This window comes from Sorex araneus, chromosome X, assembly GCF_027595985.1.
Source record: "Sorex araneus isolate mSorAra2 chromosome X, mSorAra2.pri, whole genome shotgun sequence".
Taxonomy (NCBI): domain Eukaryota; kingdom Metazoa; phylum Chordata; class Mammalia; order Eulipotyphla; family Soricidae; genus Sorex; species Sorex araneus.
This window is the reverse complement of record NC_073313.1, coordinates 198,802,035-198,819,380: the sequence shown is the minus strand read 5'-3', so window position 1 is coordinate 198,819,380 and position 17,346 is coordinate 198,802,035. Positions and strand designations below refer to the sequence as shown.

At 37.2% G+C, this 17,346-nt stretch overlaps 1 protein-coding gene across 6 annotated transcripts in view; it reads left to right on the top strand.

Annotated features, from left to right (window-relative positions):
* COBLL1 (cordon-bleu WH2 repeat protein like 1) overlaps positions 1-17,346 on the top strand; it is a 195,613-nt gene that overhangs the window by 112,227 nt on the left and 66,040 nt on the right. For all 6 annotated transcript variants that reach the window (XM_055122939.1, XM_055122935.1, XM_055122934.1 and 3 more), the window contains exon 3: positions 4,592-4,780. In XM_055122939.1, the coding sequence (XP_054978914.1) occupies positions 4,592-4,780 (189 nt within the window). The remainder of the gene's footprint in view (positions 1-4,591; positions 4,781-17,346) is intronic.

The following is a 17,346-nucleotide window of genomic DNA, read 5'->3' as shown; positions in this document are numbered from 1 at the left end:
TTGGTTCTGGCTTTGGTTTTAAAGTGTTAGGGACACTCCTGGCTCTACAGAGAGAGAGAAAAGCCTCAGAAAGTAAAAGGAAGGAATTAACAAATTTCAAATTGAGATGAGAACAGTTCCAGAGTGAAATGTGGGGTTTAAGTACATATAAACAGGAGAAGACATGAGCATGTTAATGGTTGGTAAGGCAAAAAAAGCAAAAGAAAGATATTAACTTGTACATTGTTTAAAGTCTAGGAAAGTAGTAGTAGGGTTTCTCAGGTCCTAGCTATAATACAGTATGTGGTGCGGCTTGCATTGCACACAGGTGACATAGGATTGATCCCTGGCACCCCATATGGTCCCTGGAACACTGCCAAGGGTTCCTGAGTGCAGAGTCAGGAATTAGTGCTGAGCACTGCTGGGTGTGACCAAAAAGCTAACAATAAAATATAAAAAAAAATTAATAGGGTTTTTGAGAAACATACCAGGTGGTTCTAGAAAAAACATAAGCATTATAGGATTATAAGTAAATTTATGGCATGCAGTAAACTTAAGAAGAAATTGCACATGGAGTTTGGGTACGGGGATGACTGGAGAGGCCAAAATGAGGTAAGGGCGGTCTGAACTTAGAACATAGAACTCCTTAGGTGAGGATAGAAGAGGAAGTGTGTTGATTTGACGTATATTTTTATTTTCTGTCTTTCAAAAAGAATTTGTCAATGGATTGGATTGTGTGTATGTAAAAGAGGTTGTATTGTTGTTGCTGTTGCTGTTATTGTTACAAATGATGGAATTGTGATTTATTGAGACCCAGTTGGGGAAGAAATATTTGATTTGAAGGATCTGGGAGGAGTAATCTGAAGCTAAAACAGTAAACTATTCTCGTTAGATATCTATACTAGATCTAAACTAGGTCCTGCACTTATTTAGTTTTAAATCTGAATTAATAAATCCCTGAAAAGAATTATGCTGATTAGATAGTGCTTTCATGTGTTTTATAGCTATAGATTTTATATATGTAAGTACAGTTATATATGTATTTTGAGCGATGATTTAAATTTATGACTAATATAAAATATGCTTCTTTTTCATTATACAGTTTTATATTTGGTTTTGTTTATATAGAATGTTATGTGAAACTACTTTATAAAGTTTTTTAAATTGATGGACTGATTTCTTTTCTTCTTTGACTTCCTTGTGGAATTTTAGCCAACTATTTGATTCTTAGAGGATTATCTTCTTTCATGACTCCATATACTTTCCTCTACTTGACATGTCAATTATGTCTTGTCATTTTCTACAAGTGCCTCTCTTTTATCCAAAGTCAATTCCTTTCCCTCTGTAAAACATTTTTTTATTTCTTAGAAGTGTTTACTTTGCTTTGAGCTTCCCTAGTAGCACCTTCATGCTCATCAGAGAAATCGTCAAACTATTGGAGTTTTGTGTATACCTTTCAGTCCTTTGGGGGACACATCATTATGAGTAAAACCTGGGTCTTAATCATCTTTACACACTTAACAATGAACTGAATTAATTCATGATTGTGTTGTTAACAACATGAATACTTTTTGAATGCAAGAGTGGTTAAATCCTGCAGCTTAACATTTTAAAATTTATATAAAGTTTTTCTTCATCTAGATTTCATAAAGTTGGTATCTGTATTTTAACACTCAAAAATTAATTTTATCACTATTGTGAATCTTTACTCAAGTTCAGTGTAGGGTTGTGAGATGTGGCTTAGTAGCAACATGCATGTGTGAATCCTAGGTTTGATTCCCCAGCACCACAAAGACATTTAAAGAACAACTTTTAGAAAAATGGATAATGTATTTTTGGAGGCAGGAGAGAGTTCACTGGGCAGGACACTCGCCTTGCTAATGACCAACTGAGGTCCAGTCTTAGGATCCCCTGTAGTCCTTTGGGCCTCACCAGGATTGATCTCTGAGCACAGAGCCAGTAATAAGCCCTGAGCACAGCCGGGTAAGACCCCCCAAACCAAAACCAAACCCCCAAAGAGCAAAAAGTGCAATATATCTTTCAAATTTTATATTGAAAAAATAAGAGCTGATTACTTTCAAAACAATGTATGGTATAAGAAATCTAGATTTATTTTTCACAGTGCCAACTATAAAAATGTGTTTCGTTTGTGAAACCTTAAATTCTGAAAATACTGAACAGCTAAATGTTACATACTTTTTTAAAGGCCCCTTAAAAAGTCTTGTTTGGTTTTTCTCTTTATCTAGTTCATCAGGAGAAGGCAAGATAAAATTTTATTATATTTTTTGAATACAAAAGGATAACATTTATTTTTCTAAAAGCAATTAAACTTTTGTAAAGGTAACTTTTGAAAAACTCTACTATTCCTAACTTAAAATATGTATTTCAGGTATGTATATGCCATTACTTACTTTGTTTCATTATTCAATCAAATCATTGAATTGGCTTGTAAATTTTTTTAGGAAATCTATAACTTCTATTTTTAGAAAAAAATTAAATTACATCGCTGTAAGATAAACAATTACAAAGTTGACCATAATTGGGTTTCAGTCATACAGTGTTCCAGCACCCATCCATTCACCAGTGTACATTTCCCACCACCAATGTCCCCTGTTGCCCTCTTTCCACCCCTCACCCCCATCTGCCATATGGCAGGCACTTTTCTTCTCTCTCTGTCTCTCTCTGTGTCTCTGTCTCTCCCTTTCCCTCTCCCTCTCCTCATTCTTTCCTTCTGGGCATTATGGTCTGCAATATAGGTATTGTAAGATTCATGTATATCTTTTTAAGTACTTTCAGCACTCAATTCTAGTCCAGAGTGATCATTTTCAACTCTCATTGTCATAGTGGTCCCTTCTTTATCCTAAGTGCCCTATCCCCCTCCTCTCCTTTGTGACAAGCTCCCAACCATGGGCTAGTCCTCAGGGCCCTCATTTCTATCTTCCTTGGGTAATAGTCTCATACTGTGCTTTTTATATCCCACAAGTGAGTGTAATCATTCTGACTGTCCCTAACCTTCTAACTCATTACACTCAGCACGATACTCTCCATGCCAATCAATTTATGAGCAAATTTCACAACTTCATTCTTCCTGGTGACTGCATAGTATTTTATTGTGTAGATGTACCATTATTTGTTTATCCAGTCATCTGTTCTTCGGCACTTGAATTGTTCTAGACTTTGGCTTTTGTGAATAGTGTTGTAATGAACATAGAAGTGCAGATAGCATTTCTGCTGTGTTTTGGAGGCCCCTAGGGTATATTCCCAGAAATGATATTGCGGCATCATATGGAAGCTCGGCCTCTAGTTTTCTGAGGACTGCCCATATCTTTTTCTGAAAAGGCTAACCAGTAGGCATTCCCACCAACAATAAATGAAAGTCCTTTTCTCCCCACATCCGTACCAGCACTGGTTGTTCTTGTTCTTTTATGATGTGTGCCAATTTCTGTGGTATGAGAAGATCCCTCATTGTTGTTTTGATTTGCATCTCCCTGATGATTACCTATGTAGAGAATATTTTTATGTGCCTTTTGGCCCTTTGTATTTCTTCTTTGAGGAAATTTCTGTTCATTGCTTCTCAACATTTTTTGTTGGTGTTGGGTATTTTTTCTTGCAAAGTTCTACCACCGCCTTATATGTCTTTAATATTAACCCCTTACCAGGTGGTTTTTGTGGGCTGTCTTTGTATCATGGTCACTGTTTCTTTTGAGAGGCAGAAGCTTCTTAGTTTAGTGCAGTCCCGTTTGTTTATTTTTGCTTCCACTTGCTTGGTCAGTGGTGTTTCTTCTTTGAAGATGACTTAGCTTCAATTAATGGGGTTTTGCCTATGTTTTCTTCCGTGAACCTTATGGATTCAGGAAATCTGTACTTTTCTAATGGTTCATGTATGGATTGTTCTAATTAACTAGCATTAGATACATTTATTAGAATAATTATTTGTAACATTCTTATTTAAAAGAAATATAATTTTATACCATTTACTTATTGGTAAGCATAGTAGGAAATATAGACTCATTTCTTATAGCGAATTTTAAATATAGGCAGATATAGAAACTGCTACTGAGAGTAATAGGGGGAGAGTTACCCATGGAAATCTTTTGCATGTATTGTATAGAGAAACACTTGTGTTAGAGGACCTTTGAAGGATAGTATGATTTTAGCTGACCTGTGAATGAGGCTTTTATTTTAAGGGAGGGAGGAGGAGATTCTAGGGATTTAAGGCCATAGCCTCCCAATGACAGTCAAGTACCCTACAACTGACCCAACAGTATGGATATTTTTTGGTGTATCTCAAAAACAATTTTTTTTTTTACTTTGGCTTTGCTTTACTCATACATATTAACTGAAACTCAATGGGACAAGTACTAAAGTTTTTATTTTTATATTACCAAGGAATGTAGACATTGTTAAGATCAAATAAGTTATCTGATTAAAAAGAATATTTCATCATCTCTAATAAAATAACAGTTAACTTTTTGGTATTTTCTTTTCTTATTGTAAAATATATATAATGTGCACACGCATGCATACACTTCACATTTTAAAAAGCATATCATTATATAGTGTTGCTTTAAAAATACACATATTTTACTTTCTGTATTTCTTTTCATTTTAGGAGAAAACCAAAAGCCAAGGCTCCTCTCCCTCCAGCTGATAGCAAATGCGCGGATGCCTCTGCAGTTGATGATTCTGTAGAGTCCTCTGCTTTCATCATGGAACAGAAAGAAAATTTGATAGATAAAGACATTGAGCTCTCCGTGGTTCTGCCTGGGGATATTATCAAGTCTGCTACTGTTCATGGCAGGTATGATGGAGTGGAGGAAATACCAGGACTTCTGTGTCTGCTTCTGTCACTGAAACCCTCTGTCCTATATATCTTTAATGCCTTTTTTCCCTTTGACAAAATACTACATTGATGACTGACTTCAATTATCTTAAAAAATTTTTTTAAAGTACCAAAAGTTTTCTAACAGTTTCTTTTGCTACTGTTGTTGTGGGCCACATGTGGCTGTGCTTTCAGGCTACCCCATTGGCTCAGGTGACAATGAGGATTAAGCCCAGCCCCCCACTAGCAGGCCATGTGTTCTGGCCCTCTGATTTCTCTCTCCAGTTCCTTTAATAGTGTTTCAATATGAATGTTACAGATTGCACAATCCCAGCAGATCGCTCAGAAAAATTTGATCTATTTTTCATTTTGTTATTCATTTATTTAGTTCATTAGTTCTAGTTTGGGAGCCAGGTTCAGCAGTGCTCAAGGCTTACTGCTGGCTCTGTGCTCAGAGATCATTCCTGTCAGGGATTTGGGAACCATATGGGGTGCCAGGGACTGTACTTGCGTTGGCCATGTGCAGAGCCCTACACACTGTATTATCTCTTTGGTTCCAATTGTCCCTTATTTACTAAATTGGAAGGGAAGAGCTGCCCACTCTGGGAGTCTGAAGTGCAGCGGGGGAACGGGAAGGGCTGACTCCAGGGTTGCCACGTGCACAGCATGTGTTCCGGCCCTTCAGGCCATCTCCTTGGCCCATAAGATACATTTAAATATAGGCTTTCCCAGAAGAATGATAATCAGAATCATTTTGTAAGTCAGACTTTCAAAATGAACTGTGACTAATAAGAAAATCTCTTCCTTTCCTCTCCAAATTATTCTTTATCTTATAAACTTTGTTTATAAAGTTAATTGTGCTCGTTATTAACTACTCTTAAAATGCTATTCTCTTATTTATCAAAACATAAAAAAACCTATCTCTGAAGTTCACAAAACTTTACTTCTTTGAGTGACTCAATTTACTAAAAATGTGAATGCGTTCTAAATATAAATGTAGGGGCTGGAGCAATAGCACAGCGGGTAGGGCGTTTGCCTTGCCCTACCCGGGTTCGATTCCCAGCATCCCATATGATCTCCTGAGTACCGCCAGGAGCCATTCCTGAGTGCAGAGCCCGGAGTAACCCCTGTGCAGAGCCAGGTGTGACCTAAAAAGCAATAAATAAATAAATAAATAAATATAAATGTAAAATTAAACTTTATAATGAATAAATGAATGTATAATTTTAAAGAAACTGGTCATTTTAATACTTGTATAGAAATTGGAAAAATAGGATAAAGCCAAGTATAATTTTCCATTTATTTTGAAGTGGAAAATTACATGAATTGTATGTTTGAGTTCATTTCACTTTCTGCCTATTTGTTGTCAGGAGACCAATTTTAGAAATTTAAGATTTATTATTCTTAGTGTAGCAGGTGTGTGTTTAGGACAAAGGAATGAGTAAAGAACATTTTGGGTATTATATTCTTATAAGGCAGTTTTATCTTGAAATTCAAAATTAATTTAAAAATGATCAGGATAGTGTTAATCAGTTTGTAAGTCTGTAACTGTACCTGATGGTGATTCATTTAAAAAATGAATAAATAAATAAATAATGATCAGGATAATGCATTTCTTTACTAATTATTAATAGCATATGAAAATAGGAAAGCTTATCATTAGCAACAATATTATGTGTTAAAGTTACATTAAATTTAAGTAGAGTGCTTTTGCCTGTATGAGTTCAAAGTTGTGGAGGCATGTTACACCATTTAGGAGGTGGAGATACCTGCAACTGTCCCTATGGGGCCTCTACCTTAGAGAGAGATAATCACCAGGATTGCACCTCCTCTTAGTGAAGAAGGTATTTTTTAAATTAGAGTTAGTGACCTTTATTCTCAGTCCTTGAATTGCTACCATTGACCTGTTTTTTAAAGTGGTAATCCTAATGGGCGTAGCTGGGGATAATAAAGGTGATTCATTCCCCTACTTTTTTTTTTTCCTGAATTCAAAACTATATTTAAAAATAAAATTGGGGTTGGAGCAATAGTACAGCACATAGGGTGTTGGCCTTGCTCCTAGCCAACCTGGGTTCGGTCCCAGCATCTAATATAGTCCCCCGATCATCATCAGGAGTAATTCCTGAGTGTAGAGCCAGGAATAACCCCTGAGCATTGTTGGTGTGGCCCAAAAAACCAAAAGAGAAAAGAAAAAAAAACTAAAATATGCTGTCATTTTTCCTAGATTTTCACTGATGCTGACAAGCCCCATGTATATCTCCTCACACTTTTCTTTTCTTAAACCTCCCAGCCATCTGTTTATATTGCTCTCTTCTCTGCTGTCTGATTAAAAAGAATATTTAATATTTAGTCTTCTGTGTTCTTTGCATTATTATTACTTTTTAACCTCAATGACTTCAGCTTTTCGGTCTGTTTATCATCTGTCCTGTCACCCATCACCATTTTACAGTTTGCCCCCACATGCTCCCCTTAACTAACTTTCTTCCTCCTTTCCTGAAGGAATCACCACTAGCCATTTTCTGTTTCTGCCAGGATGATGTTATTGCCTCACTTCAGCTCATGCTGAATTCTCAGGTTCCCTCTTTGAACACAACCTTTTTAACATTTAGCTTGCCCACTTTCTCTTTTTGAATTTTATTTGTTCTTCATCCTCGTTTCTGAGCCTAATTTTTGACTCTTCTTCAGGGTGCTCTATTTGTGTTCAGATTGGTGTTCACATTTCACTTCTACACGAACCATTTGTTGGTAGAAGGACCTACATTTTTCTCACTTTCTTTAACCTTTTAATATGCTTACCTTCCAGATACATAAGCCTGAGTAATTTTCCATCAATCAGCTTTAAAAACAGAATCAGGGTTGACAAATGTGGTTGAATTTCCTCAGTTTTCCGATCTATAAAAATGTTTTATAACTGAATTGTTATTAGGATTAAATGAAATATTATCAGGGCCTGGCACATATCATCCTCCTCCATTTCCTATTGCAAACTACTTTCTTTAACCTGGGCTCCCCATTTATCCTGTACCCGCTGATTAATCGGGCTAAAACACCCTCTTTATTAGGCACTGCCTTGGATAAAAGACAGCAGAAGCAATTCAATACCAGTTGAAGGAAGTCCAAACTCCCAAGCCTTCAGACTGGGACACCTTGTTTTCTTCTCTGAAATTAAGTAGGCTTTTCCTTTACTGCCTCTGTATATCTTAAGCTTCAGCCTCATGACTCTTAGTTGTACATCAGATACTTAACTTTTTGCAACTCATGTCCTAACTTCCCACAGTTTCTTCAGTTCATTTATTTAGCTCAGGTGACAATTAGCGGGGAAGTGGGGTTTTGAGCCCACACCTGGAGGTGTTCAGGGGCTGCTTCTGGTTCCTCGCTCACGAGTGATCCCCAATGGTGCTTGGCTGGGAGGGAATAGGGGGATGGGCATAAGTGGTGCTGTGTTGGTCGAATGCAAGGCAAGCAGCTTAACCCCTGTGCTGTTTATCTCTTTCTGAATTTTCTTTTTATGAAAAGACCCAACATATTCCTAGATTTAGCAGTACCTCTTTGAATGCTACTAAGACTTTATACCAATGATGGTTATTATATATTATCACATGCTATCATTTTTGTGTTGATCTTAACCTTCTTGACTAAGCAATACGATACTTGAGGAAATCATTGATTTCTTTTGTAGTACTAAGTTTGGCTTCTTATAATAGGCATTTAATCAATTAATTAACAAAGGCATTCAATAAATTAATGTGAACATTGGTTTTAGAAGCCCTTATATAAGGGAGTTTTATGTAAGGGCCTTAAATGTAAGAGCTAGCAAATTAAACAGTGTTCTTGGAAGTGGCATTTGGGTCAAACTTGGTTGCTTTTTAGGATCTTTTGTTTTTCTTAATCTTTATTGCATTTAGGATGAGGGCATACCCAATAGTATTTAAGGGGCTATTCCTGCAGTTCTCACAAGGTCCTGTGCTGTCTGGGATCAACCCTGGAGCTCCCGTATCCACAATATGCTCTCAGGATGTCTAAACCATCTCTCTGGCCCCAGGATATTTAAATTTAAGATCCTCTCCAGGTAGAAACAAAGGTAAGAATGCCCAGAATTGGAAAGCCCTAAATTCTTTAGGCTTTAAATATTTTTGTTTAGAGCTAAAAATTTTTCTGAGTACAATTTTTTTTTTAAGTCAGTGTTTTTGCTGATTTGATTTAGGGACTTTATTCCTAATAGTTTTATTGTATAGACTAACTCAAATTGTAGACCCTATGATAAGTTTTTTATACTAAGTGTTTATGATTAAAAATGGTTAGGTGATTCTGAATATCTTAGGAGTGTGTTTCTAAGTATCTTGAGAGTGATTCTAGATATTTTGAGTGCCACTCAGGATAACTTAAGAGTGTGATTAGGGGTATTGTGAATGTTGCCACTACTGCTTGTGCTTTACTTAAAAATAACCATAGGACCAGAGAGAAAGCACAGAGGGTAGGGCACTTGCCTTGCATGTAGTTGGCCCTTGTTCAGCCCTTGACAGCCCTTATGGTCCCCTGAGCTCCTCCAGGAGTGTGATTCATGGGTGCAGAGCCAGGAGTAACTCCTGAGCATTGCTAGCTGTGGCCACCCCCAGAAATGCAAAAATCAAATGATGATAAAATATCACCATAAAGTTTGCAGATAGTAAGAACAAAAAGAAATGTTTGAATTGAAAAAATTCACTTTCTGAAAAATGTGGTTACTCGATGTGAAGACTTGTTATGACATAGATGACATGAAATAAAATGCTCTTTTTGCTATGAAGGAGTTAGAAAATTCTCAACAGAATGTTATCAGAATTTGGTGGGAGACTAAGAAAGAGTAATTCTAAATAATTTTAAGTGATCCGATCTTTTAGATAAAGCTTACTTCATTGCTACTGTAAAGGGTCTCTACTCTAACTTCTTGAGGACATATTTTGTAATTCATCTGAATATTTTTGCCTTACATTGATTTTGTTTGCATTATTTATATATGCAGTTTAAAAATAGTAATCACAGTGTTAGACCAAAGTTAATATTTATCAAACATATTGTTCTTTTCACTTTTGAAAAGCATTTGTCTTTGGACATATATTTGGGGAAGATTTTGAGAGAATTCCTTCTGTCATCTTTCACAATGCAGGCAGGGGTATGCTCAGAATGTTCCATTTGTGAGAATGTGAACGCACAGCATTATCTTCAGAAGAATGCTCTGTTTGTACATTGGTTTTTCACCAAAGAGCTTATTCAGATTAGAGAACACAATAAGGTTGGAAGTTTGTAAAAGACTTTATGCTCAGGTTGAAACAAAAACCTTGCTGTCTTGTATTAGTTTGCTAACCTGTTGAATTAATAATCATTTGAGGGCTGATGGTATTTGGCATGTGTGAAACCCTGGGTTTGATTCCCAGTACTGCAAAATCACTGTCACTGTCATCGTGTTGCTCATCGATTTGATTGAGTGGGCACCAGTAACGTCTTCACTGTGAGACTTATTATTGTTTTTGGCATATCAACTACGCCACGGGTAGCTCTCCAGACTCTGCCATGCAGGCGAGATACTCTCAGTAGCTTGCCAGGCACTCTGAGAGGGGTGGAGAAATTGGGTCGGCCTCGTGCAAGGCAACCGCCCTACCCGGTGTTCTATCGCTCCAGCCCTAATAATAATAATAATATTAATATTTTAATATCTTAAAACTCTTTTGTATTTCTGTATCTCCTGTCATTGCAGATGATCAGATCAAAGGAAGGAAAATTTGAATATTTTTATAAATAGTCCCATGAATGCTACTGTGTATGTGTGTGTACATGAGCATGATAGGTATTTTCAGTATTTCCCTCTTATTCAAGATTTGGGTAGTCCCAGTTACCCTCAATCAACTAGTCCCGAAATAATACATAAATTTTTGAGAAAGAAATAATATTTACATAATTTTATTATATTATATTAATATAATTATTCTATTTTATTAATTTTGTTAATCTTTCAGTGTCGCTAAATTATATATCAAACTATCCTAAGTATTATTGGAAAAATATATAGTATATATAGGATTTAGTATTATCCATTTTCAGAGAGTCCCTGGGGGTCTCGGAACATCAGGGTTGCTAAGGGGAAGTAACTGCATAGATATGCATGTAGAAGTACAAGTCTATATTTATTTATTTGTAGGTATGTGTATATGTATATACATATATGTATATTCATATACACTAGTAGAATAAATGACCTTTTCACCAGATGAAGCAATTCTGTGCCTTGCCAGCAGGGGACGTTAAAGCTTTTCAGAGACAAGTTGTCGAGGGGCCGCCCTGTTTAGAAAATGCAGCATCTCACATCAGCATTATGAGAGTACCTACCAGTACTTGGGAAAAGTTAGCTTTCATATAAATGAATTTATAAACTATTCTATACACTAAAGAAAATTAGGAAATCTGGGGAGCATCTCTCCCTCTCTTACCTGTTAATGCCAGATGTCTGTTCAGCATTTCACAAAATATATATTTATTCCTTTTTCTTCTTCTTTTTCTTTTCCCAGAATATATAGATGTTCTTTTGAGAAATTCTGGAGAAATAAGTTTAATATTAATTATTTGTATTTCACTTTAGAATATTCTGTGACCATACCAGCACAATTTCTTATATGAAGGAGGAATAAAATAAGTACCATTTATCACTAAGGAGATTTCTCTTTATGCAGTTGTTGTAATAGCAGTTTGTTTTAATTTGAGCAAATAGGAGAATGTCAATAGGAGTAAAAACGCAAACAAAACAGAACATGAAGTAAAAAAAAAAAAACCACCCAAGTCCTCAAAACAACAAAACTAACTTCTAGACTTTATGAAAACTCTGATGATTTTTGGAGGAAATAGGGAGGAGCATGGAGGACTGAGCGATAGTATAGTGGGTAGGGTGTTTGCCTTGCACTTGGCTGACCCAGGTTCGATCCCTGGCATCCCATATGATCCCTCAAGCACTTCCTGGAGTGATCCCTGAATGCAGAACTAGAAGTAAGCCCTGAGCTCTGCTAAGTGTGGCCCCCAAAACAAAGACAACAAAACAAAAAAAGGGAGAAGCATGAAGCAACGAGGGTGAAGAATCTATTCAGTTGTGCACTTTTAAACCAAAACTTGGGTGGTGAGAGGGGTGATATAATATATACATTTAGAAGTTTGAAGGTAAATCCTTGAAATTCTTTTATACATAAATATATGGAAAATCCCCAGGCTCTATCATTAACTCTAGAAGTTATTGTGCGACCCCAGTAAAATCATCTTAGCTCTCTGGGTGATGTCTGTAAAATGATTCAAAGACAGTCTATGCACATGACTGTATTGGGTGGGTCAGATAATTATTTATCTGTTATTAGTTCAAGTATTATTTCAAGTATTTTCCATGGAGTGCAGCGCCACCTGTTGGGAATAAAGTGCATTATGAAAAATGACAGTCAACATGGGTCATTTCTGTTTCAAACAACATGGTATTGCATCAATATGGATCTCAGAATGTCAGAAGTTAACATTATACTTTCATGTACTTAGAGTGTCAAATAATTACAATGTACTGTAAATGTACTATAAAATAGATTGGAAATAAACTGAAAATATATTGTTTGGTACGCATTATGTTTTAGATACTTATGTTGTGATAGCTTAAAAATTATATTATAAAATGTTAAGTTATTGCTAGGAATGACAATAGAACAGTACTGCTTTGATTTTAATTAGTGAGGCTTAAAAATTCTGTAACCTAAGAATTGAATCTAGGAGGGTTATTCTGTTTTCTTTCCTATCATTCCTCATATTGTATTGGAGAAAGGTGGAAAATACATATAAGCCAAAAAATGGTAAGCCTATGTAATTATTAAGCAGATTATAATGACCAGCAATAAAATAAGTGACATTTTATTCATGCACACACAAATGTATATATTCATACACATAAGCATACATACTTATATTGACCTTGTGGGATTTGAATGTGTGTGTTTAATAATATGGCATCATACTGTAATACTGTCTTGTAGCCAACCTTTTTTGGTTTTAGTTAATGATTTCTAACTTTTATGTCAGTGATATTTTATCTTATATATTTGAAGGTCCTAGTTAAGGGGAGATATATTAGTAATATTTCTGGTTTTGATTGGGGTATGTCTGAGTTGCTAGGTATTATTTTAAATCATAGTTCTATGAGGGTACTTATTTATAATTAGCCTTAAAAAAATTCAAAGACAACAAACAGACCAGGAGTTTAGTTTAAGATGGTGATTAAAAATAAGCTTTCTTAAATTGTGTATTTTCAGTATTTGATATAAGAATGTTTGCCAGTTTAATACTTAATCTTGATTATAATTATTTTAACCTTAATTTTTATAATTTTTTTTATTAATGTTTCCTATTGAGACATACTAGATTTCTGAATTCATGTTACTTAACCAAGAAATAAATTGGGAACCCTCTATGTAGAAATTAGTCATTTTTCTTCATATAAAATGTTTCTTTGTTCAGCCACTTTTTTGAAGTAATATTTCCAGGATAAGATAGTTAAAATGTAAATATTTCGTTGAAGAGATAATATGGGAGCTAAGGAATTTGACTTGGATACAGCTGACCCAGATTCGATCACTCGTATCTTGCATAGTCCCTGATCATTTTCAGGAGTAGCTCTTGGGCACAAAATCAGAAGTAATAGGAGTATGCCCTGAGCACCACTGGGTGTGGTCCCCACAGAATATGTTTTGGAAGTCATGGTGCCAATATGATTAAATTCCAGCAACTCTAATGCCAGAGATGGCATTAGATGCCAGAATGGGCAGGATGCTTGTCTTGCACACGGCTTACCTGGGTTCAAACCCTGAGCCCCACCAAGAATGATTCCTGAGCACGGCCAGGAATGAGTCCTGAGCACCGCCAGGTATGGCCCCAAAACAAAATTGAAAATTTCAGCAGCTCTAACTTCTAAAATTTCTGTTAGGATAATGGTAGCTTCTAATACAAATAAATCGAATATTGTATAGTGCCTCAGATGCATTACAGTCTGAAGCAGTTACTCTGGTTGACAGGAGTGTGGAGCTTCCATGAGTCTAAGGAGGGGACCCAGGTGGTGGAGACTGTCTTTTCCCACTTGTGGCCTCAAAGGTGACTGGTCCATCCTATCAGCCAGAAAGGGAAAAGAGTGTAAGTGTAAAGGAGAGTTTCTTGTTGGTGCTATGTCTGTGTTTTGATTCGGGGGAGACACAGTTTGATGTTTAGCGCATTATGTCATCCTAGAGGTCAAACTCAGGACTCCCACTCGCAAACGTAATCTCCTACCCTTGGACCTATCTCCCCAACCACAAGGAGATTTTACTATAGTCTCGCACATACCATTTCACTCATGCCCAGTCCTGACTGCACAGGACACTGGAAAGTATAGTCCTATAGTGCTTCCCAACAGAGAGCCACATTGGCTTCTTTCTGGGTGGGTTGCATGTAAATGGGTCCAAGACTATGGGGCCAACTGATGGGAGAGAAGGATCACAGGTAGGAAGCAGTGGGAAGGGGCTATGGTTGGGAAAAGGTTGAGAAAACCTGTTCTTGTTTGTTTTGGTTTGGTTTTGTTTTTGAGCAGCACTGTTTTAGCTGACTGGTGTTACACTGAATAAAATGATTGGGTTCCAAAATAAAATACTATTGCAGAAATTGTAAATTAAGACACAGGAACTAGTGCTCACTAAGTACATAAAAATATAATGTAGGTTTCTTCTGTCTTCTTTCCATTTAAGGGGACTGTGATCATCTTTTTGTTGTTGTTGTTTATTTTGGGGCCACACCAGGCAGTAATCAGAGCATACTACAGATCTGTGCTCAGAAATCACTCCTGGTGGGGCTCAGGTGGCCATAGGAATTGTTAATGTTCAAGGCAAGCTCCTCCCCACTGTCCTCGCTCTGGCCCCAAAACTATGACCATCTTAGTGGAGAAAAGGTTCTCTGTAGGATGAATATATAAAGTAAAAGATAAACTTGGTGACCTGATGGGAATGGGACTGGCAGTGGCAGATGTGGAGATTATGTTATAGAAAAGAAAGCTTGGCATGGACTTTATATAGCCACAGCCACAGCCATGCTCAAGGCCCCTCTCCACACATTCAGACGAGCCTCACGCATGAAGGAACCAGCAGAGGAACCCAGGTATGCGGCCCCGGGCTGATATCTCCGAGCCTGCTCAGGTTTGTGCCTCTTCGGCCCAGATCCCCCATTTTCCAGTAGCAAGGTGGTCACACCCAGAAACTGCCCCCAGTGCCATGTAATCCCATCAATGGCCAACATTCAGAGACTATGAAACCAAGCTTCCGGAAGCTTGAATATCTTATAGCCTAGTTTTCCCTCTCAGAGAACCTGGCAAGCTACTGAGAGTTTCCTGCCCACATGGGAGAGCCTGGCAAACTCCCTGTGACATATTCACATGCCAAAACCAGTAACAGTGATGGGTCTCATTCCCCTGACCCTGAAAGAGCCTCCAATGCGGCACTGCTGGGAAGAACAAGTAAAGAGAGGCTTCTAAAATCTCAGGGCCAGGACGAATGGAGACGTTACTGAGACCATTCAAGAAAATCAACAATCATCAGGATGATGATGATGATGATGATGATGAATGTTTCCTATAGTATAACTCAACTAAGCATTCCCAAATTCGAGATTCCTTGTATTTTTTTAAAATTTTATTTTATTGAATCACCACGTGGAAAATTACAATGCTTTCAGGCTTAAGTCTTAGTCATAAAATGCTGAAACAACCATCCCTTCACCAGTGCCCATATCCCACCACCGAAGACAAAAAAAAAAAACAAACACAGTACACCTCCCATCCTGCTCACCCCCGCAACCCCCCGCCCTGTAACTGTATTTTTTTATGCATTACATGCACTTCATTTCACACATATGCACAGTCATATTTAGCAAGTAAGTTTTATTTCCCATCTCATTACTGAATTTTGTAGGTTAGATGAATAAACATCAGTAACAAAATCTTTTCTAAGAATTCCCATCACCAAGTCTAATGGTCTTGACAATGTCCATTCATAAGGGACAGCTAGAACCAATCCAACTCCATTGAGCTTTGAAGATTCATTGAAAATAACATATACTGTTAGATATAGAAGCAGATTTAGGGAATCATAATAAGAATTCGTAGTTGAATTCCTTGTCAGGAACTTGAAGTCCATGTAGTCATGGTCAGTTCTTTCCATATATTTTTATTTTCCCTGGCAGTCATTGTTTTCACTTACTCTGCCAGAATGATTATGAAACAGAACCCCTTTATTCTCAGAGTTCCAACGGAATAAGTGACATGACCACTCTGTTTATAAGGAAATCTGTTTTACCACCTCTGGGGGTTGGAAATTCATTAAGGCAGTTGTTGAACTTCTTGCTATTCCAAACGCTCCATGGTGAATTATGACCTGCATTTTTCATCTTTAAAGCATAAAAATGAAAGTCTTGACTTACCCAGTGGGTAGAAAAATGAGGACAAGATTATCCCCAGTTTATGTCACAAATGAAAGAGAGCTCAGAAGATTTAGGAGGTGGCTACTGATGTAATTCATCTATGAAGTAGAACTGTTGCAAGTAGCAGGCTGCAGACTGGGCCCATCCTAAACACTAACTTGTAGGATGGTGGAGCCAAATGAATATGAAGTACCAGATGCGAGGTCCTTGTTCTAACCTTAACTGCTCCTTCATTTTACCGTAGCCCGTTGTCCCATTGTTCATTGATTTGCTCGAATGGACACCAGTAAAGTCTCCATTGTGAGACTTGTTGTTACTGTTTTTGGCATACCGAATACACCACGGGTAGCTTGCCAGGCTCTGCCGTGCGGTCAGGATACTCTCAGTAACTTGCCAGGCTCTCTGAGAGGGATGGAGGAATCAAACCCAGATCAGCCTTCATTTTACAGAAGCTCTTTATTACATAGTTTCCTTATTCTCACTTTTTCATTTATGTGTGAGTCGCTTCTGTGGTAGACTTATGTGATCTAGTAGTTATAAAATTGTTACAGAAATTGATATTTCTTTCTATAATAAATTGGTAAGTATCACAAGGCTTTCTTCATTTCAAAGCGAGTTTTAAAAACTAAAAAAAAATTGTCAGGAAGTTAATTTACTTAAAAAAAAAGCCTATGAGTTCAAAGCAGACTTGAGGTTGGAAAAAATAGTTCCGTGGGTAGGGTGTTTGCCTTGCGCACAGCTGACCCGGCTTTGACTGCTAGCACTCCATTCAGGGATCCAGGAGTGATCCTTTAAAGCACAGAGCCCGGAGTAAGCCTTGAACACCGCTGGATATGGCCTCAAAGCAAAACAGAGACAAAGCAGACTTTTGCTTTCTTTTTTGCATTTCCAGGGAGCTAAGCCAGGGCTTTATACTTGCAAGGTAAACTGTGTACTACTGAGCTATAACCCTGTTCCTGCAAAACACACTCTTTTTCTTTTTTTAATTTTTGCTTTTTTGGATCACACCCAGAAATGCTAAAGGGTTCCTCCAGGGTCTTCACTCAAGAGTTACT